The 23,046-nt window shown below is 43.2% G+C and overlaps 2 protein-coding genes across 3 annotated transcripts in view; one reads left to right on the top strand and one right to left on the bottom strand.

Moving 5' to 3' along the window:
- The window catches only part of CBX5 (chromobox 5), a 64,391-nt gene extending 51,287 nt beyond the window's left edge, over window positions 1-13,104 (bottom strand). Inside the window, exon 1 of the mRNA XM_060253501.1 lies at window positions 12,900-13,104. The gene's annotated coding sequence lies outside the window, so the exon portion shown is untranslated. The remainder of the gene's footprint in view (window positions 1-12,899) is intronic.
- A 506-nt stretch (window positions 13,105-13,610) lies between these two features.
- On the top strand, window positions 13,611-19,296 carry HNRNPA1 (heterogeneous nuclear ribonucleoprotein A1). Of its 2 annotated transcripts, none has more exons than XM_060252609.1 (11): window positions 13,611-13,780; window positions 15,161-15,277; window positions 15,393-15,539; window positions 15,839-16,049; window positions 16,144-16,236; window positions 16,318-16,410; window positions 16,924-16,995; window positions 17,250-17,360; window positions 18,192-18,317; window positions 18,672-18,737; window positions 18,971-19,296. In XM_060252609.1, exons 1-10 carry the CDS (start codon window positions 13,766-13,768, stop codon window positions 18,728-18,730), a joined length of 1,044 nt encoding a protein of 347 aa, XP_060108592.1. In that variant the 5' UTR covers window positions 13,611-13,765; the 3' UTR covers window positions 18,731-18,737; window positions 18,971-19,296. The 2 variants fall into 2 exon arrangements, with proteins under 2 accessions (XP_060108592.1, XP_060108591.1); XM_060252608.1 differs by having other exon boundaries at window positions 17,208-17,360.
- The last annotated feature ends 3,750 nt before the right edge of the window (window positions 19,297-23,046 follow it).

The raw sequence follows: 23,046 nt of genomic DNA, 5'->3' as shown, positions 1-23,046 counted from the left end.
TAAAATACACCATTAAGAGTTTAGTATATAAAATTATGCTATTTGAAATATTTACAGAATACAGAAACTCCTTACGATGCAATCCTAAGAAGAGTTACACCCTTCTAAATCTACTGAAGTCAATGGGCTTAGAAAGGAATAACTCTGCTAATGATAGCCCCATTAGTTTTCTTGAAGCAAAATTGCAAGTATACCCAATTGTTGAGATATAGCTGCAAACTGCTACACCCTATGTTCCCTTTAGTATTCTAATTTCTGCCACCTGAGAAGTAGGAGAAAGTGCAAACTGAAATTAGAAAACATTGCTGTGAAGAAAAATATTACCTGAACAGAAGCCGTCCTATACAGTCAACAATATGACTATCAGCAGATTTGGGTATCAAATTTAAATTTATAACGTTGAAAACATTGTTATCAAAATCGTTCACATGTAAACTTGTATTTGAAAACATTTGGTGTGTGTCCACTGTATGTAGACAAATCATTACCAAATGCTGCAGTTTTACTCAAAAATGTTCATACTACACATTTTGAGTTAACTTTGACTTATGAAGCTCACTCCAAAAGAGAACATATTTCATAAGATTCTTTCAGTTCTGCCCTAAACTATGCACACATTTTAACTCTGTGAGTGTCCTTACACAATATTTTCTTAGAGATTATTTTTTTGGTGTTCACCAAAACAGGGGTCAAAATCCAAAAGACCCTGAATGTCACAGCTGCTCCTGTGCAGAATTAAATGCAGCATACCTGAATAAGAACATTAGCAGCCTTTTCCCCTCAAAATAGAAGTGTACTCTGATAAATGGGGCTTTCCAGACTCAGACCAATATGTTCTTTAAACTTTTTAATTGGAGGCATAATAAAATGAGAAATACTTGTCGCAGAACTACCTGGGTTGCTTTCAAATCAATTCAGGCTTGACAGACAAATCTGATTTTCAGAGGTGCTTTGACAGTGGTGCCATTTTGTATTTTAACAGCCATATATAAATCACAAGAAACATGACTGTTTGTTTATACTATGTATTCCTGGAACAATTATGCAAAATTTTATCTTAGGAGTAGATCAAAATGCTTCTGATTTATTGCATTATCTAAATATGAATGTTAGTCGGCACGTTTTCAGACAAGATGGAAAGCTTCAGGAAGAGCAAAATCTTTACCAGGTTAAGAGAGATACTACAGATCATTCTACCCATTATAGAATGAGCAAGCAAATGTCTACATAATACAAGTATTCAGTCACAGATATATAATTGTGTATGGAGCATCATGGATGTTCACAAATTTTGTGTGAATACATTAAATTTAATTGACAGAGTTATTTCCTCCACAAATTTACCTGAATATTCACCAGAAAGAAAGCACAGTCTTCTAAAAGCTGTCTTCTAGGTTTTTTCCTGTATGTTTCAGACATCCTGGGACCTCCTGGAACAATCTATCTTCTCTTTTGCAAAAGCACAAATACTTCCATCTCAAAAGGATGAATGCAAATTAACTCCTACATTTTGTATGTTCTCCGCCCTTACCAAGCACTAAAAACAGTATTCAAGCTGCTGGGACAGGCTCTTGCCCTGGTGTGATAACATAAACAAGCTGTACCTGGAGTTTGTCACAGAAACTCCCCAAGTAACACAAACCGATAAAGCAAAAAAAAAAAAAAAAAAAAAGCCTTATTTAAATTTTTTTAAAGAAAAAACCACAAAAGCAAGGCATATGGTCCTCTGGCAGTAAAATATACAAGAAAGCTAACTAGTTACCTCTTACCGGAGTCAAAGCACAGCACAGTTGGCTCTGGAAGCAAAGAGCCCTTGAGCATAATACAGATGTCTTCTTGGCAGCATATAGGCATGTAGAAGAAATGTTAAGGCCTAAGGATATCACCTCTTCTCACTTAGAGGCATGGAGAAGAAAGGGTAAGGCCTTAAGGATAACACCTCAGTAACTACTTTTATTTTTTTTTAAAAAAAACTGCAGGCCATAGCCTCTTGACCTTCTCAACCAATCACTGGACACTGGCCATGGAATCTTCCAGGTGTCAGAGAAAGCCCTTCTCCCATAACAAATCCACAGCTGAACTAAGTGAGCTCAATTAGCAGGCCTGAATGGATGACCTTGGCATATATCTGCCAATGTGAGAGTTACCCTGCAACTGCAGTAAATCAGGGAACTATGCAGAACAATGAAGTAGCTTAAGCTTCCACAGGAACAGACTAGAAAATTCTCTTAAGATGATCTTTGCCTTGACACAACCATGGCCATTTCTGATCCTGAAATCAGTACCAGCCACCCTGCTGAGAAGCAACACTGATGTTTAAGCACTGTGTAAGATTTAAGCATTCGACTTAAAAGCAAAATGTAAACTAGCCTGCAAAACGAGAAAATGCTTAAGTTCTTAAATACTTACTCATTCTTTTGACAGATATAGTAATATCACTAGTCATTTCCAGCTCAGTCACTTAAATTACTGAAATACTTCTTTTAGGATATGAAAAGGATTTTATTAGCACAGCAAATCAGGAATACAAACGTTCAGTTACATATTTCAAATTAGCTCTGGACAGTTAATAAGCAGATCTGTCTGTTTGTTCAGGAAGTGTTCAGGCAGCATGCTGGGGAAGACAATATACAATAACTAGATAAAAGTTACAATGTGAGGAAAAATACATACATAAATGATAGTTGCCAATTTGCTTAGTCTAACTTAATTGGCTTCTATTTTAATGTGCATAGGCATTCTCATTATAAAATCAGGATGTTTGCATTTGTATTAAATGTAATCAGATGAAATCTAGGTTGCACCAAAATATTTGATCATTTTCATAATAGTTTTGTTGTATAGATAGAGAATCACTGAAGCATGGGATTTGTCTAAGGAATTAGATCACTTAATAGCTGAATCATAAACCATGGACATCAGCACACCAATGCTGGTCCAGGACAATATAGCTAGTTATCTTGTCAGTAAGGAAATGCTGAAGGATCCAATGCCAAAAAGGATAGAGCAGCAGGAAAATCTACAGGGACACTGCCCATACTCACCAATCATAGAGGAGAACGTCTATACCAGCCACATACAGAAGCAGTCAACCAAAAGCATGGTAATGCTGGTACATGTCACCCTGCCCTCATGAACACAAAGAGCAGCACAGCAAAGGAAGAGATATAGGAAACAATGCCCTCTTCTACAGGGAGGACCACAGCAGTCCCAGAAAGCGTCCTACCACTCTGATTTCTGCAGATGCTGAATGAATCCCACCCAACAAATGTGTTCCCTTTTGACCAGTGAATACACAAGAAAGGAAACATCACTGATCCAATCCTACATCTCCGGCTCACTTAGCAGACAGAACCCTGTCAGAAAAGATATAGCCTCTCTTGCAATGGATCTGGTCCTAGGAGGGAAGAATGTCCTAGCAAACAGTCTTTAGAAAGATAAGAGGGACAGACAGCAGGGCTCCTAAATCACTCACAGTTATTGTCATTTCCCCAATATCTCACAGGACGGGGTTCAACCCCACTAAGGACAAAACCATCAATAAGGCAAAACTCACTTTCGCCTGTAGCAAAAATATGAGGTAGGACCAGAACCCACATCTCACACACTGCAGATCAATCCTCTAGTCTAAACAAAGACCAGACACATGCAGGAAAAAAGATACAAATCACAAGACACTTGGAACCCTCCAATCCTAGCACCAAAAACCAGAACTATAAACTGGACAACAAAAGCCTACAAGAGAGACATAGCACTGTGAGCAACAAACTTGGCATGTTCATAGTTCCTGTTTCAAGTGCTTCACGGGGCTAAGTATTAAACAGCCCTAAGAATCCAAGCCACAGCTAAGATTTTGCACCATCAGGCCCAATTAACTGGGAAGGGCTGCTCATGCTGATTCACTGCTCCATCATTTTACTTAGCAGCTTTCCATGGAGCTTGCCCTCTGCTGCATTTTTGAGGTTTATTACCACCACCTGCTGCCATTTCTCCCAACAACCCTCATTTTGTGCCTCCGCTTCCCATCATGTAGACTGTGTGGTTTATCATATATAACAGACAGCAGAAAGACTGTACTGCTAGGCTGTTTCAGACCCCAATTCTTTGCTTAGAAATTTCCCGTGAAGCCTGCCACTGCATTGTTGAAGCACAACTGTGCAGATATGCAAACAGTGTCTTGGGAGTGCCATGCTGAATGCAGCCATGATACTAAAAAGTAGAGAATGGGTATAGATTGGGAGGCAGCTGACCATGGGATGGGATTTGATCGTTATTGAGCACTTATTGACCAACATCAGGAATACTTTTCTGAATGGCAGTCAGATAAAAGAGATTGCTAACTTAGTGTACCTTCAAAACCTGCACAAAGAGACTGCAGAATCACAGGTGGAGTCGCACCTACCATTATATGTTCACGAGTGGGACAACTGCATTGATCAAACAGTTGTCAGTCAAGCAGCTTCTAGTACTGCAGGAACCAAACTAGAACAGGACTGTTGGCAACCCCACAGAACACTCACTTTCAATTTTAGTAATGTTGCTAGGTCAGCAGGTGGTTGGCACTGCAACATGAACAGGATCAATCCTGGCCTCTACCCAGTTGGAAGGCTACCTGCAAAGAGACACAAGGCCAGTAACAGCAGTAACTGACAGCAAATGGGCCCAAGCACTCTGCAAATGAGCTCTTCTAGTTCCCGTAGCTACCCACCCCTAAGGCATTCTCACACTTTCAGCTGGACCCAGTGCAGGGATTGCAGATTTCCCCCACTTTCTCCCCCCTCAGCACTTCTTATCAGTCATAAGAAAATGTATTCCCAGGACTGTAAGACCCACATGGACTAACAGCCACATAGACTGTTGGACTAACATGGGGAGGAAGTGAAACTGCTCTCTTCTTCCTCTTCCAAAATTGGAACTCTGCTGACAGAAAGGGTAAGGAAAATTATTTCACCCATTTTCCCCTCCTTATTGCAGCCTTTTCATCCACAACCCCACAAATAAACTTTCCCAGGTTCAGAAACTCTACTGACTGAAGGGGAAGGAGGGAAGATCCGTAACCATCAGAACCTTCTTCTGACAGATCACCATTTCCAACATAAAGGGATTCCCTTGTTGAGGGAGACTAGGACAGTACTTACTTTCAGGAAGTTGTATTGGGACTCTGTGTGGAGTTTCTGTTTGGGCTGCACTGTAGATCTCTTGTTCTGTAAGGCAAATGAGGTGACAATTGCTGGGAGCAGAAAACATGATTGCAGTAGCTGGGGGTTGTGCTCCCTGTTTCCCTGCTTGCATAAGCAGCTGTACAGGTGTGGCATCACACCAACAATGTGGTCACAATCTGCTACACTATCCTGGGAGGGGGGGGGGGGGGTTCTGCACTGTACGTACTTACTACAAGCAATTTCGAGGGAGAAAAAAAATTGCTGATTCAATACACACTTGGTATACATTTTGGGGCAGAAAAGGTTGAGACATTTGCAGTACTCAACATATAAAGTATGGGATTTCTCTCCCTTACTTACCTATACAGAGTGCATTATCCTTGCATCCGCAGTTGGAGGAGTAAAGGTTCAGCCTGTTCCAAGTGGGAACACCTAAAAGGGTTCTTAATGAACAAGGTTAGCAATACACTGTAAAAATCTTTGTTCTCATCCTTGGTTATTTGTATAACATGCTTGTTTTCATTTGACATGTCCTTTCTCTGAACTTACCATCACCAAATTCCCCCCATTTGTGTTCTCAATTTATACAACTACAGGTATTCTTTTTTTTTTGGGGGGGGGGGGATGGATGAAAGTGGAAGAGCTAATCACTCAACTACTAAAGACATAAGCCTGCCCAGTTATCCCCTGATAGCTGGGAGAGTTGTTCCTGCAACAGGATGAATTTTTACAAATTCAGTACTAAGAACTGACTCTTTAAAAGCTTTAATAAAAAAACAAACCAAAATCTGATTGCCACTGTATTGAACTTCTTAAACCAACTCATGATCTCCAGTTAAACAGACTGAGTAAAGGCTATAAAGGAGTATAAAGAGGGAGGAATCAGACTTCAGAGTTTAATGACTGTATGCACATTCACATGCTGTATGGACTTCCTCCTAAGCACTAGCAAGCCACAAGTACAAGGATCCACTATTCTATATCGCACCAAGATTACCCATTAAACCCACACAAGTAATCTTAATGCTATTATGAATACTTATGATTCTACAAAACCAACAGTAGACATTTACTTTCCATCTCATGGAAAAATACTATTTTGCCCAAACTACCAGCTCTTGCTTTTGGACATTTACAGCCCAAGCCTATGCATGTTTACTGTGGGGGGGGGGGGAACCCACTTTGTTGAATGGATCTTACTTTAGGGCTAAGGCAGGGAATCTTGCTTAGTATCCTTCCACGTGTACAGAAAACCAAGATGAAATCTCTCAGCAATGCAAAGAAAACAACTCTTGTGACCAAAGATTTTAGATTATGCTCTTGGGTTATATGAATAATTACAAACTAGTGTGTACTTTGTGTAGCAAACACTAAAATGAATGCTTGATCATGAAATATATTAATTTAAAAATGGAAAACTGCATTTAACAGCACAATCCCGGGGGGGGGAGTCTTTTGGGAGCGGACGAGCCGCTATGTGGGTGCAGGGTTTGCGCTGACGTACGACCGGCGCCACCACAGTGGAGGGGAGTTACGTGGGTGGGGGGCCGCCCGAGCACCACTCTGCCTGAGGGCAGCGGTGCCTGAGGACTGTGCTTGAGCATGGGCGGAAGTCAGGCGGAGCACGGCATTCAGACGGAGGGGATGGAGTTGGGGGCGCAGCCAGGCTTAGGCGGCTTCCTGAGCAGTTTGGGCCATGGCACGTCCCCTCCAAGAGGCGCAACGCTGCACCTGCAAAAACAGCAGCATGTCCCATAGGCACTAGTTGAAACTAAAAACAAAGGTTGCCTCTGCCACTGCAGAAGCTCGCAAACCCCTTAGGGAGTGGCATGATCGTTTCACCAATCCCCTCGCACCTTGGCCTGGCGAGCCCCCAGCCCAGCGCCCAATCACGATCCCCTCCCTCCCAGAAATACTTCCGCTCTGCCTCACACAACTCAGTTGTTAGGGAGAGGAGCGCATGGTGGGAAGTTCTGCCGGCGAGCTCCCGGCCATACGGACTTAGAATGAGGGACATGCAGGAATGTTGGTGACGGATTTTGCACTGCGCCGTAGCTTTGACAGTATCTTTGACTTGCGCAGGGGAGAGCGAGGCCTCTCCCCTGGGGCTAACTGCTAACTGGCTAACTGCTCTTGTTTCCAGGTCTCCAGACGTTCCGGGCTCGCGGAAATTCTGCATGTGAGCGAGGACTGTCGCCCATGGCTGGGTAAGTTTCACTGTGCACCCCCACTATCCTCCCCTCGCTCTTGGCTGCTTGGTGCGCGAGCGTCCCTGGCACATGAACCAGGCAGGTGGCTCCAGCAGGGGGCATTTGCTGAGCCCACTCCTCTGTGCTGCTGCCTGCCTCCTTCTGCCGCATTCCCAACCCCTGGAAAGGTACGGGGGGGGTGGCAGCTGCTCCGATGCGGGGAGGTGGGTCAGAGACTGTCCCTTTAAGAGAGCGCCTGGCTGAAACGCAACCTGCTCTTCCAGCTGCCACCCCTGCAGGTGTTCTTGATCTCTATGTTTTGCAGGTGGGACTCCAACACAGAGGCTTCCATGTGTCACTCCACGGCCCCCCCACTCCCTCAGTTGCTTCTGCCTTCAGCTTGGAATGGAGCCCCGCCCACGGCGAGACTGCCCAGTGTGCACCAGGGAAACTGTTGCACTCTGTTCCAGAAAAATAAAGTCTGAACTGTGCCCTCTGTTGTCTCTCCTGCTTGGCATCTGCTGCACGTTCCCGGCGCAGTGCCCTCTCTGAGGGAATGCCTGGGAGGGTGGGCAGACTTGGTTCTTGGGTGGGGGGAGAATGGCTATGAGCTGCCACGCTGCCCCCTGCGTGGCTGGACAGGGGAGGGGGGTTCTGCTCCCCAGCCTGCCTGGGCTGACGGCCTACCTGACTGCACAGGGCTGTTGTGCACTGGGCACTTGGGGGGGTTGCTGAAGTGGATGCATGCCCAGCGGCTCATACTCTGAGTTCTGCGGCCCCCAGGGGGAGTGTTCCTTGCACATAGCAGGGGGCAGCAGCAGGGCAACACCGGGGGGGGGGCTCCAGGTGGTGGTGTCTTTTGGACTTGGTCTGGCCGCTTCCAGACACACATTCCAGTCGCTGTCTAGGACAGGGAACTCCTACACTTGGCACTTCCTGCTTGTCTGCGCATGCCTCTGCCCGCCAGCCTGCCATTGGCATCGTCTCTGACAGCAAGCAGGAGTGGGGGGATTGACAGCCACTCAGACGCGGGCTTTCCGCCCCCTCGCCCAGTCACGTGCAACGGGCTGGCCAATCCCATGGTCCCGCACGAGCCTGCGCCTCCCCCACCCCCGCCTTGGCAGCAGGTCAATGGCGTGCGCCTGGGCGGGATCACCATGGCGACGGGTTCTCTCTCGCTCATTGGGCCCCTCTTCCCTCTCCCAGCATGGCGTAACGTCCCCCCTTTGGAAATCAACGAGCAGCACTGTAGATCCGCCCCCACCCGAACGGCCGGCAGCCACTTATGTCTGGATTGGACTACCCGGGTCTTTGTTCCCCTTTGATGATTTAAATCAATACATCCTGTCCCAATCAATAAAGTTTCCCAATACAAAATGACTACAGTGCCAGTGCTTATCAGACTGACTGCAAGAGTCCACTAGCCCCTATGAGAGCTTTGAAAACAGGGGGGTTCTGTAGAACTCTGTTTGGCAAGTAACATCAGTTTTTTGAAATAGACCCTGCAGCACCCTCATCTTGTCTCTTCAAACTTCCATGCACCTTACCTCTTCGCTACCAGTAAACATCGCTATTCAAGTTACTGTTTACCTGCCAGCCTCAAACCCTACCTGTACATCCTTTTCCTTCTAATCATCTCTACTGTGCAGGTGGTCACCTAAAAACAGGACAAGTAGAGCTCTCCCTCCCTAGAATGTTATTTGGAGCTCTTTTCTTCCCCACTCTCTTTGGAAATCTGGCCAGCTAGGAAAGATCTGCTGAGCATCTGCCCCACCCATTTTCAGGTACTTCGAAAAGCCCAGAGCTTGCCAAAGATTCTTAGCTATAGCTCATTATCTATGGCTCTGTTCACACTTATAAACTTTGGTCTTCTCAGGATTCTGATTGGTGCTTGGGCTGGCAACTGTGGAGCAGAGAGGAGCCTGCCCCAACCATCCAGAAAGGGGATGTGTGGGAGCAAAGAGAGGTGACACCTGTTGAAGTGATATTATAGAGTTTCATACAGTGGTAAACAGCTTTGGATCCATATTACAAAGAAAAGCACTTTAAAGGTTTACATAGGTACTGACTTCAGCAAGACACTAAGCAAAAACACCCCAGTGCAAGGGTCAAGAAAGAACAGCACTGGCCCTATATACTCAGCATTTTCACTCCATTTATGCTAGATTTCTGCCACTAGACACCACTCTAGAGGGTGCAGTTGTCAAGTCCCCTTCCTGTTATCTCTGTTGCTGTGTTTCTTCTTTCTCTTTTGATGTAAAATGTGGAATGAATAACAATGCTTAGTCTGCTGTATGGCCAGAAATTAACCCGCTTGGCCTCCTAGGAGATGAGAGATATATTGGTACCAAGGTCATTGCTCACTCCCTTGGATGTTTAGGTGAAAGCTATGTAGTGAATGTGTGTGAATGACCTGTAGCCACTAAATTTGAATTCTTCATGCCCTAAATTCAGGCATGCTTTTAACAATCATTGCAAGGGTATACAATCTGAACCTGTGCCATTATGTATCACTTTCGACACTACTTGGCAATGTCAGCATCAGTGTATCCCGATCCTTACAACAAACACTTACCCAATCCCATGGAGTGTCCTCGTTATTGTAGGAAATTTGGGGATTTGACTGGATTAAAAACTTTAAAATAAGCGATGATGATGAAATCCTGCACTATTATCTTAAGTGCCAAACATCTCCTTTAAATCAGTCTTCATTAAATGGTGATTGGAAGCCAACTACTATCTTTTCAGTACCCAAATGGCTATAATTCCTACCTTACTTGGAATTGTACTAATTTGCTTGATAGGCACATACCACAAGGCATGCATTATTATTTCATTACTTGTGCATGCAAGCCTCAGTGCAGGTTCCACACTACTGCAAACAAAACAGGCCTTCAGGTCCTTCTCTTCAGCCCAGCAGGGTGGGAGGTAGGGGAGTAAAGCACAGTGTTCTGAGAAGGATACAAAAGTCCCCTGTTCACATCAAATCATAAATACTCTGAGGTACAAACAAATTCTTCATTCCCTTTCTTCATGGGACTTGCTAAGTCCATGGATGTTGTCTGAATTTGGGGAGAGAAAGCAATGAATGCTACCACAAAATGGCTGCTGTGGATGGTGCTACAATCACAAAATACTACTAGGTTCCTCAAAATGTTTGGAGATTACATTGTTCTCCTGTAATGGAGATGGTTGCTTTCCAGATGGAGAACTCCATGCAGATGCAACAGCAATTCCTCTGTCTCTTCCAAAGCACCTCCTGCTCCAATTGTGGGAGAAAGCCAGGGTTGGGTGAGGAGAGTCTGCTTTGTTTCCAAAGAAATTGGGATATTTTCTTAGTGTGCAGCCAGTGGAAAATATTGCCATGCCCAGAAATAGAAGAATGTTCATGGCCAAACAAAGACATAGATGTGACATACTTGCCTGAGATAAGTTCACTGCTTTACTAGTTAGTCAGTTGCTAGGGAAACATCTTTTTTCCCTGTTCCATTAAAGACTTTGTATTTTCTCCCCAAACTCAAGAAGCAAAAAGGCTCCCAAGAAACATCTTTGTGAGTACTACACTAAGAATGGGGTTGTCAACCAAATACCGGGGGTGGTGGTGGTGGTGTGTCTTCCCTTTAATACAGTTTCAGGATATTATTTACTAGGTCATGTTACTTACCTCCATGCCATAAACACATTCCAGTGGCTTATTTGCACAGATTGAGCTCCAGTTAAAGGGACAAGGCATTTTTTCCTTCAGATTGCGAGCATCACTGGACTAAATATTTTATATTAGACTAGATACTTTGTATTGGCAGCTAGGTCTAAAACCATCCATTTGAAGCACTTTTTAACTCTTAATAAAAACTCTGCTTTCTTCGATAAGGTTACTTTTAAAAACAGCACGCTATTTATATTAAAATATTTATTCCTTTACAGTTGCTGAAAAGACTTTCAGCAAAAGGATCCAAATGTGAGTAAAATGGAAAGGGAAATTGTATGGAAGTATCACTACCCTATTTTATACATTCAAGCAGAGGTTTATTAAGTACATCCAGGAACTAATCAGCTGAACAAAGACATTTCTTTACATAAATACATGTGAGAATCAAAGCATTACTTTTTAAAAAATTTTGAACATGCTTTCCCATAAAATTGGAGAATCAATCACATAGAAACATCTCAGTCTTCTTCAGTATATCCATAATCAATAATGAAATATGTGCCATCTCTTTACTCCTTCAGCATAGCACTTTTAAATAAAACGCTTGCCTATCCCACAGAATTATTGCAAGGGCAAATAGGGCCATTAAACCAGCAAATCACAATCATTGTTTCTTATGTTTTCATCTGGTTTTCAGGACAACAGAATAGCAACAGAGCCATCACAAGTCAATACCAGATCTTGCAAAATTATGTGAACATGCATCTTTACATTCTACTGAATAGGCCCATTCCTGTACCACACGTGTCCTCAATTTTTTTAAAGCCTCTAATACCAAACTTTGTGTGTAGGTTCAGACAAGACAAGCAATAAGCTAGGAAATATCATTACAAGTTAATGACAATGTTGAGTTCCCAACGCTCTAAGGCAGGGATGGCCAAACTTGCTTAACATGAGAGCCACATAAGAGCCAGCTGCTGACTGGCTTGAAGAAATTATTAAGAGAAAGAAATGCCTTCTCTAAGAGGGCAGTGGAGGCCACACATGTGTGAAAGAGCCACATTTGGCTCCCAAGCCGCAGTTTGGCCACTCCCGCTCTAAGGTTTGGGTTTGCAACTCTGAAGCGCCCTGTACAAGAATGGTAGACTTTATGAAGCTAACAATACAATTCATATTGACAAAGGTTTACGGAAAAGGACCTGCAAGAGAGAGAGATCTGCGGGGAAAGATAAGAGAGGAGAAAGGAGTAGGCAGTGAATAAAAATAGGAGGCTTGGGATCCAGAGGCGAAAGCTTGTAACAGGAAAGGCGCACACACCAGTCAAGCTAACAGTGCAGACTCCAACGCTCCCAATACAGTTTACTCCAGGGAAATTCAACAGATTTATTTGGACCACAGTCCCTAGGAAACGGGGCTGAAAATCACTAGCAGGAAGGAATGAAAAGATCCTTCTGTTTGTTACGGGATGAGGCGCAGAAGAACACCAACATCTCCCTCCAAGGGCTCATGGCGGGAAACCCTGCAGCTCCCCCCCACCCCCATTCCACCCTGAAGGAATGCTATACTCCAAACCGCTAGTGGCTGAGAGCGCATCCATTGGGTTCTCTGAATGTCAGTCAAAGAAAACTGCTACACCCTCCCGTCGAAACCTCGTTGTTTTATTGGCAGAAACGCCTGCCGTTCTACGCGTGGTCCCGCGCCTTCAACTGTCTCAACCTTCGACCCGATACGCTGTCAGTCACATCCCATGGCCCGCCCCGAGCTACATGCCCCGCCCCCTTTTCCAACGGTACCTCACGGCTCAGTTTCCTAACCCCGAGACCACGCCCCCCTCCCCTCTGAAATTGCAAGCTCTCGGTAACGCACCATCGATCAAGATCGTTTTCCGTGATCGCTCACCTGAAGAAAGTAACGGGCTTCAGACGAAACCAACTCCCCCTCCCTGGGTTGTACCCCCTCACAGCCGCCGCTTCTGCGCAACGCCCGCCAAAATAGCCGTTCAATACGCACGCGCCAACCCCTCCGCCCTTTCCCAGCTTCACTGCGCTGCCGTGAGGCGCACGCAATCGTCTCACCCGCCCCACATTTCTTGACGCATGCGCACACTGGGAGGTCACGCCTCACCGTGTTTTGTAGCGTTTGGTGGCAAGTTAGTTTGCCTTTCTACCTTACTACACATTTTTATTACCTCAAGTGAAGGAAATACTAAACGTTACGGATGATAAACGTTGGGCCTCATTTCTGTCTAGGCTAAAATGAATGAAGAAATGAATAGCCAATCCTAGACTGGGCGTGGTGATTCCGCCAATCGTGAATAAAAAATAAATGTCCAACTACTCAATCACAGAGAAACTATAGAACAAAGCTTGAGTCCAGTAAGACCTTTAAGACCAACAAAGTTTTATTTGTAGCGGAGGACGATATTGCCTGTAACTGGCAACGAATTAAAAAGAGGGCAAATGTTCCCATTAAGCGAAGGGTGTTAAAAATAACTAACCAATGGAAAGCGAATGAGGGCGGGAAAAAACGACAAGCAGGTGCGGCCCCCTATCCGATTTTGCAATGAGAGATGAGCGACTTGGCCTTGGTCCAATGAGAAGCGACGAAAAGGAAGCGACTAACCAATGCGAGTGGATAAGGGGCGGGCTCTGATATTGAGGCGACGGCGCAGGAGTGAATCGCTCCCTTTCTAATTCGGCAGTAGCGGGAGGGAGTGTCGTTCGTCTTGGAGTCAGGCTTGGCCTCGTCGGATTACCATCGCCAGCATGTCGAAGTCTGAGGTAAGAATGTGGCCTTGGCCTTGTTGTTTTTTCGTTGTATAAGTACCTTGTAATTCTTCTCGCTTGTGGAGTTCTGTATTTTTTTTTGCCGTACGCTAATTAATCGGGATACCGGCTTATCGGAAGGTATAAGTTTAAATGTCTGTATTTTTTATATTATGCGTGTTGCTTTGTTTTTAATATCGTAATTTTTGATTGTGGTTTTTAATTTTTCGTTACTTCTTGGGCCTTTTTCAGTCGTTACTTGCGCGTTACGCATGCGCATTAGTTTCCGAAAGGGAGACGCCATTTTTACACTGCGTGGCGTTCCCAGCTGTTCTTTGGCTAACGCCTGCGCGATGAGGTGGGGGGAGGGGAAGCTAACAGATGCTTGCGCACTTCCCTTTTCCTCACTTCCTTTGGAGCTTTGTGGGGGTTGGGGTGTGCCACGTGCTTGCTCGCATTGTCTGTGGGTTCTTTTCTCTGTATGATATAGCTCAGTGCTCCGAATCGCTTTTATTTTAAGTAATTTTTCGTGTGAAGAGAGTAATGCGTAATTACATGGAAAAATCCACAGAGCACCGGGGTTCCTCTCGAGTAAGTGTGCACAGGATTCGAAGAATTTGAAATGGAAGCTAATGTTTTTATTATGAATAGTTCTGCGTGTAATGACGTCTAAACACAGATACTAAATAATAGTTTGCTTTCTTTCCCATTCTTTGTCACTTTTCTGAATGCTTTATGTCAGCCACTAATTTTTATGAAGCTGTGTAACAGTTTGTTGGAATTATTCAAATATGGCTGTTGCATAGAGCACGCCCTTTTTTTGCAAGGGGACTTAACAATTGGGGGGGAAATGGTTACAGCTATACTTCAAGAATAATTAAATTTCATTTCATATTTATTGAATTTGCTTTGAGTCACAGTCAGAAAGAAATAATATTTTTAAAAACCAAACCAACAAAAACAAAAAATAATTTTCTTGTTTCCAGTCAAAGCCACAATGGTTATAAATACAAAGGGTAGTTATACCTTTATTTTTACAATGTATGAATTCTGTGTAGGCTTATTTATCCAATTGAGCTATTTTGCCATGTGTCAGTGGTTGGACTCTGTACAGTACCACTTCAAATTTCTAGAAAGCTCAACAAGACGGTTGGGCATAGGCGCTTGAAGTGCTATAGGGGTGGATGAGTGGCTGCTGTGTCAAAATTGTGCCCTCCTTTTTTTTGGGAGATGCTATCTTGTATATAGACTTTTGTTAAAATATGGCACAAGTAGATGCTTGCTTGCTTGTTCTCAGAAGGGTTTCTTGAGGCTGTCCAACAATGCCAACTCTCAGATGTGCCGAATATATATATTGGGAGTCTTTCTGATTCCATTTTGTTTACTTCTGTTTAGTCCCCCAAAGAGCCTGAACAGCTTCGCAAACTGTTCATTGGTGGCCTAAGCTTTGAGACAACGGATGAAAGCCTTCGCAATCACTTTGAACAATGGGGCACACTTACAGACTGTGTGGTAAGTGTTCAGTAGTACTAGAATGTTTAATAGCTTTTAGTTTTACAAAAGGATTGAGGAATGTAGTCTCAGGACTAATAAACTGAGCATATGATCTGATTTTTGCTGTTATTAGGTGATGAGAGACCCCAACACAAAGCGTTCCAGGGGATTTGGATTCGTGACTTACTCCACAGTAGAAGAGGTTGATGCTGCCATGAATGCCAGGCCACACAAAGTAGATGGTAGAGTTGTTGAGCCAAAGCGGGCTGTATCTAGAGAGGTAAGGATTGCTTTCTCCTTCAAATCCAAAAACATGTTCTTAGATGTGACTTTAAAAAAAAAAAACCAAAGCAATAAATTGCTATGCTTCTTTTCTCTAAGCTGAAGGTCTGAAGCACCATTCCTGTTTATTTAGCTATCTGGTCCAAAGCTTGAGTAGCTTCTGAAGAGATATGCCTAGGATCAGTATGCTATAGCTTAATCCTAAACATCTTTGGTTACAATTTTTCCATTAATTCAGTGGGTGTTGCCTTAACTGCCTTTTTGAGAAGATGGCGGTATGTTTGTTTTCTATTGTAGGATTCTCAAAGGCCTGGAGCTCACTTAACTGTGAAAAAAATCTTTGTTGGCGGAATTAAAGAAGATACAGAAGAACACCATTTGAGGGACTACTTTGAACAGTATGGAAAAATTGAAGTAATTGAGATAATGACTGACCGTGGCAGTGGCAAAAAGAGGGGATTTGCTTTCGTTACTTTTGATGACCACGACTCTGTGGACAAGATAGTCAGTAAGTATACTAGTGTCTTATTGTAAGCATATTTTGGCTTGTTTCTGGCTAAACATCTGCCAATAACATTGATATTTTTATTCTTTGTGTTCAGTTCAGAAATACCACACTGTGAACGGGCACAATTGTGAAGTCAGGAAAGCTTTGTCAAAGCAGGAAATGGCCAGCGCAACATCCAGCCAGAGAGGTGACTTTCGTTTAATTGATGGAAAAAAACAGAACGGTGACGTAGGTTCGCTTCAGAATCACTGATTGTTGCTTTTCTTAGGTCGTAGTAGTTCTGGCAGTTTTGGTGGTGGCCGAGGAGGTGGGTTTGGCAGTGGTGACAACTTCAACCGTGGCAGCAACTTTGGTAGCCGTGGTAATTAATTTAAAGTATTAATATATGGGTGTAGAAGGGTACATGGGCATTTTTGTTAGACTTTTGCTTGGTTGAGAATTTTATGACCACTTAGTGAGCTTCAAGAAGAGTGAGGATTTGAACTTTAGCCTTACTGATTGCAGTCAGTCTTGCTAGTGTGCTTTTCTGAAAAAATTTCCCTACGTGTGAAAACTTATGCCCAGAATAAAACTTGGTTGGTTTTAAAGGTGCAACTGGACTCAAACTCTGTTCTAATGGTGCAGATAAACTGTTATCCACCTGAATCTATCAACATGCTTTTGTGCTATTTGTAAGGTTGAGAGTAGCTAGCAACTACAGACCAAGGATCATTCCCAGGGTAGGGGTAGAGGAATATGTAACTTACAGGCTAGTTCCTAATTTTCCCATGCTACTTCATGCTACTTTTCCTTGAGAATAGAGCTAATTTGGGGGTAGCCCGCCATTTGAGTTACATGTTGGGAATATGTTAATGACTGAATCTGTTTTTCTCAGGTGGCTTTAGTAGTCGCAGTGGAGGTGGCTATGGAAGTAGTGGAGATGGCTATAATGGCTTTGGCAATGATGGTAAGTTCAAAAGTATTTGAGCAGTCTAATTCATATGGGAACTAAAAAGCCATTCTTGGTTTAGATCGAAGAAAGAATGTCCACGTTGGGGGTCATTTTTTGCCAATACACAGTTTCTTGGGAGTTGTTAGTCCCTGGGAAAAGCAGTTTGGGCTCCAGCGGGGTGGGCAGGAAAAAGCCGTCCTCTGCTGACAAATCCCTTCCACCAGCAGAAGTTTCCAGTGGATCCAAGAACATGTCTGACCTTCCTACAGGTTATGGAAGCAGTGGCCCTGGCTACTCTGGAGGAAGCAGGGGTTATGGCAGTAGTGGTAGCTATGATGGCTATAACAATGGAGGAGGAGGTTTTGGCGGTGGCAGTGGTGGTAAGTATCACTAATTTTATCTGCCATAACTTTTAACAGCGGTATCAGCATAATTTCTTTCTTTTTTTTTCTTTTTTTTTTTTGAGATCTGGAGCTTTTTTAGCATTTGATTGGATGTTCATTATTGAGGTGTATGTACGGTGACAGCAGAAAGGTGAGGGGGTGCATTGGCACTGGTAAGAATCAGTTGAGGCTGTATATGAATTTTAGTCAACTGTCTTGCTCAATTTCCTAAGACTAAGAAAATGATCAGAACTAAGTTTCAAGAGATTATTATCACATTATCTAGTTAAGCAAATGTTTCCTGTGGTCTTCAGTAATAAATGAGGAGGGGAAGCATCCTCATTAATCTGAGGCACTGCATGTGTGTTGAAAATTTAACACATTAGTCATTGCAGTGGGTTCTTTTTAAAAAAAAAATTAACTTGTACATATTTTTCGGAATAGGCTGTATTGATGTGAAAGCAAAACAGAGCAAAGGTTTTGTAAATACTACCTGGTTGAATATTGTTGCTTTGATTTTTCCTTGCAGTAGTCCTTTGTATGTCTTTTCAAGGTTTTAGGTTAATAAGGTAGAAATCTAGCTCATATCTTGATGAGGTAATTTATTTTGATTCATGAAAACTTTAGATAGTGTGCCACTCACTGTGACCACCTAGGAAAAACCTAAGGTGAGGTAACGCATAATATGTAGTGGAGATGACAATCAAGTTGCTTGTTGAACTTAAATACATCTATGCTGATTGGACATAATGGAGGATAGATCCTAGTGTACTGAAATGTGAAGATCCTTCTATAATAAAAGACAATGTAAAATGATTCTCTATTCAGGAAGCAACTTTGGAGGAGGTGGAAACTACAACGATTTTGGCAGCTACAACAACCAGTCTTCAAACTTTGGACCCATGAAAGGTGGAAATTTTGGAGGCAGGAGCTCAGGCCCATATGGTGGAAGTAGTGGTAAGTACTGCTGAACAAAAGCAAGAACTGCAACCTGCTTTGTCACCAAGTTCCACAAAATATAGGCATGTGTAAGATTGCACTCTTACGTCTATAATCTAGAAGCACATTGGAGACAACCAGTTAGACTCGACAGATGCAGCTTTCAATCACGTGTTCCTATATCTGCTTTTTTCTTCCTCTGGTAATCATTTCATGCACATCTCTGCTCTGTGACCATTTGTACATCTCCTTTAAGTAGTATTTCTCATTCTGCTGAGCTATTCCCATTACCTATGTACATCTTCCTGTCACTCTTCAGTGCCCATTTTTCTGTGCATGAAACCTGGAGTCTTTTCTTTCCCCCCACAGGTGGTGGCTATGGTGGCTCTGGCAGTGGCAGTAGCTACGGTGGCGGAAGGAGATTTTAATTCCTCGGTAAGGATTTTGTCTTTAACCCTCTCTGACTGTGCAGTACCAATGTACTGTAAACCATAATTCTAAATGTAGCCGAGCAAGTTATCAAGTAGCTTAAGCATATTTGGACTTAAATACAGATGTTAAAAGCTAATGAATGGATTGGTAGTCGGTGGGATCAAACTTGCTGTTGGATTGTAGCCTTGAGTGTCAATGTGTTTAGATTAACAACTTTATTCCATATTATTCAACAGGAAACAAAGCTTAGCAGGAGAGGAGAGCCAGAGAAGTGACAGGGAAGCTACAGGTTACCACAGTTGTGAACTCAGCCAAACACAGTTGTGGCAGGGTAGAGCTGCCTCATGAAGACATGTGTTAGACAAACGCTTGTTGGCAAACATCAGGACTGTATTTGTGACTAACTGTATAACAGGATATTTTAGTTTTTGTGTTCTGTGGAAAGTGCAAAGCATTCCAACGAGGGCTTTTATGTAGATTAATTTTTCCACACCCATGCTGTTCGATTGCTAACTGTAATAGACTGATCATGACGCTGAATAAATGTGTCTCTTTTTTTAAACATGCTGTGTAAAGTTAGTTTACTGTAAGTTGACATGTGGGTTTTATTTTAGCTGTATGGCTGGTGTGCAGCTTTAGCTTGAAACAGCATCAATGCCTTGGGGCTGGGATCCTTTTGATATGCTGTGTTAAAAAACTATGGCAGGGCTGTCCACACTTGCAAACTAGCACAGCAGCCAGTATAACTTTCTGGCCTGGATTCTACCATTCTGTTTAGCAGAAGTTGGAAACTTTTCTCCATCTAGATGTGAGAAATGCCATTTAAGTTGGAAGAAGTTTTCAAACATTGGTGAGCAGATTAGTAGGAGACAGATTACTACCAAATTCTGTTTACCTTAAATGACTTTTAAGGAGCTTCTTACCTGGTATGTAGTTGCTGAAATTCAGATGTTCTTGCTAGTGTAGACAGCCCTAGACCATCAATTCCTGGTGTTACTGTAACTGCCATGTCAATATCATCGCCTTGCCAAAGTTTCTTGAAGCTTTATGGAGAGTCAGTCTGCTACAAGTTGTGGGATTTCCACTGCTGCAGGAGCTATTGCCAAATTTGGAAGGGTTACTCTCACAAGAGAGTCCTCCTAAAATTGTAATAAGGAGACACAAATTCCTGGCAAAACAAACTTTCATTCCAAGTGAATATTTTGGAGGAGATCATAAAGTACCTATCACTTGCTAAAGCGGTTATGAAGGAAACTGTTGAGCAGCCAGTCTATGGTATGGGGTGGGAAACACTGTAGAACAATTAGAATCAAGTCAGGTTCTGCACTAAATGCAACAGGGCTAGATTGACACATTGGGCAAAAGCTTTAAAAGTCATCACAGATGACAAAATGTATTTCTTATTATCAGGGTTAGATTAAGGTTTTCTACCAGGAAGCAAGATTCCAAAGCAAATACAAAAGTATCAGTCGTCTCCCTGGAGTAATAAAGCAATGATAAAATGGGTCTGCCATAGCCTCTCAGTAGATATTTGTATTTCTTTACAACAGTTGTTCTCCCAGTGAGGAGGGAACAGGAGCATGTCAATTAGTGCTCCCTTTAAGGCAGGGGTGTCAAACTCATTTGTTATGTGGGCTGACTCTTACCTAAATGAGACCTTGTCGGGCCTGGCCAGGGGATGTGTGTATCTATTTAGGATTAGGTAGCAGAAATACAACTTTTTAAAGGACACAGACAAACATGACTAAAAAAACCCGCTTAAAGTAAAACATGCTTAAAACATTAGCACTTGTTGCTCTTAAAGGTGCTTCCTTTGTATTTCTCCCATGGGATCCAGGAAACTGGGCAAAGGAAGCTCTGGCTCTTTCCCTCCCTCCCCAGGGGGCCAGGAGGGAGGAGCCTCAACCAATGGAGAAAATTGAGGTTTTGCTTTGTAGCTCCTGTGCAATTGAGCAAGCCTGGCAAAGCAAGCTGAGATGCAAAAGGAAGCAGAGAGGGAGAAGAAAGCGGATGACAGCCAGTTGCTCGAGGGCCTGATAAGAGCCCTCCCGGGGCTTGATTTGGCCCCTGGGCTGCATGTTTGACACCCCTGCTTTATGGTTTGAATCCTCAAAGCCGCAGTGGAACCTGTTCACATTTCCTGTCTGCAATAGAAATGGAGTGTGGGATGCCATTTTCTGGCTCCATCTTTTTTCTAGTTATTTTCTCTATCTGTTACATGAGCCGGAACTGAAACTTTAAATAGTGGTGGGAAGGACTGTAAGTCCTGTTGACCTTCAGTGAGATGTGAGCACACAGCAAATTTCTTGTGAACTAGAACCCATTGAACTTGTGCTAAAACCTGCTTAAAGTTACAGCGGTGTGTGTATGTATAACTCTTTTCTAATTAGTAAATGGCTTTATTTAGATTGCAAAAATGATTAGTTCTGATGGGTTTTATGTGGCTGAGTTTGCAATAGCAGGTGGATCCTTATTCTATTGAGGGAGACAAGACCTCAGGATTCATGGAATAATGCTCGTTTTGGCATGGTAGCATAACCACAACAGAGGAGAGCTCGCCAGGAACCGAAAACTAAGTAGCTTTACAAATCCAGGAGGCATGCAGATGGTTGAGCTACTAGGAACGGCTAGCAAGCATAGCTCCGAATGGCTTCCAGCTCAGACGCTACCACAGCTGAGAGTAGACACGTGTGTTGAGTCGAGTGGACAGATAAGCCAGGTGCAGGCTTCTGCTGACTAGAAGGGAGTGCTCAGTGACCACCGGAAGGAGGCAGACAAGAGTAAGGATCCTTGCTCTTAAAACTAGCAGTCAGACGCAGAAGGAAGGAAAGGTTATATTACTGTACTGGTAGGTAAGAACAGATTTTACTTATGTCATATACAGTTTTGTTGTCCTGCTAAACTTTCTCAGAGGCTGAGAGTTCATCTTCTAAATATCAGTTCAACTACTGCTTTATAACTATGCCCAGTGCTGTGTAATAATACAAGCCTTAGATGGGTAGAACATAATGCTGATTGGAAGATTGAAAATATTCACTCACAGGCCTTGAATGACAATGGCTGGTGAAATGTACCTAAATGAAAGCATTGCCTCTTTTATTAAACACCCTCTTTGGGTGGTCTTGCCAGCTGAAAAACATTGCCCAGTATTTCAATGCACTGGCTGTGCTGCTTGTAATGCGGCAGGATGTTCAGGGGGGGAGTGGGGAGGCATGTGAGAGGCATTTGTTGAATGTAATATGAAGAGCTTATACCAAGCGAAATTAATGGGCTTTCCTTTTTATAGGAGAAGAGGAGCTGCCCAGCATCAAAACACACTTGTGTGGGAACTGGATGTCTGTGGATATTCCTTTTTCAAAAAAAAGGTAAAGCCAACATTTGAGAAAGGGTGGAATGAAGCAGGGAGTTATTTGGGTAGCTTTATAGAAACAGACCCAAGAAGTCACAACAGCTGTCAGGACAGTGTAAGGGCTGGGGTGGTCTCCCAAGGGTTTTAGTGTTTCTAGTTGATAAGTGAACGTGAGGTTGCTAGTAAAACTAATGTGTTCCCAAAACTGTGTTTTAATGCTATCATCTTGATATTATAACTTGGTGGTTATTTTTCTTCTCTTGCAGGATACAATTTGGATACCGTGTATTTTTCAATGAAAATCAAATGGCTACCGGGTAGCTGTATTTATAAGTGATTCATATGAGCCACTCTTTTGTATTAAATAAAACTTTTTGTATAAACTGCTTTGTGTTTTGAAACTTGTTAATAGCTAAGGCATATTCCCAATGGGTTCCATGGAGAATCTCACAAGTAACCTGGGGCAAGATTGGGGGGAGAAAACCACTGAGGCAAAATCCTTTTTTCTGCTAATTGGGTACTTGTTTTGCAAGGAGGAGAGGCAAACTAAAGATCCAGAGTAGTAGCAAGTCTCATGTCACAGCTATTACAGGTATGTGAGAATTCAGACTCAACTGTTGTGTACCAAGTGATTGTTGCTGCTGAATGCGAGGTGTGAGTTGCTGGTGGTAACTGAATCCAGAAGCACTGTGTACAGGGCTGATTTGGGTTTGGAACAGGGCCGTTGTGCTTAGGGGTGGGGGATGGCCTGCACATGCAAGCATTCAGGGCGTGTGATATATCCCAATATAGGGGCAATAAGGCTCTCTAAGATCTTCCTGAGTCAGGAAAATAGTACAGGTTTTTCCTCCCATCCATGCTGCAGCCCAAGTCTGAATTAAGTCCGTGTCACTTCCAAATTGTGTTCCATAGGGAGTTCACAGCCAGTATCCTGCAAGTCCCCATACTCCTCAAAAGAGCTGT

Source organism: Heteronotia binoei, chromosome 13, assembly GCF_032191835.1.
Source record: "Heteronotia binoei isolate CCM8104 ecotype False Entrance Well chromosome 13, APGP_CSIRO_Hbin_v1, whole genome shotgun sequence".
NCBI classification, from domain to species: Eukaryota; Metazoa; Chordata; class Lepidosauria; order Squamata; family Gekkonidae; genus Heteronotia; species Heteronotia binoei.
The sequence above is the reverse complement of the archived record's forward strand: the minus strand, read 5'-3'. Positions and strand labels throughout refer to the sequence as shown.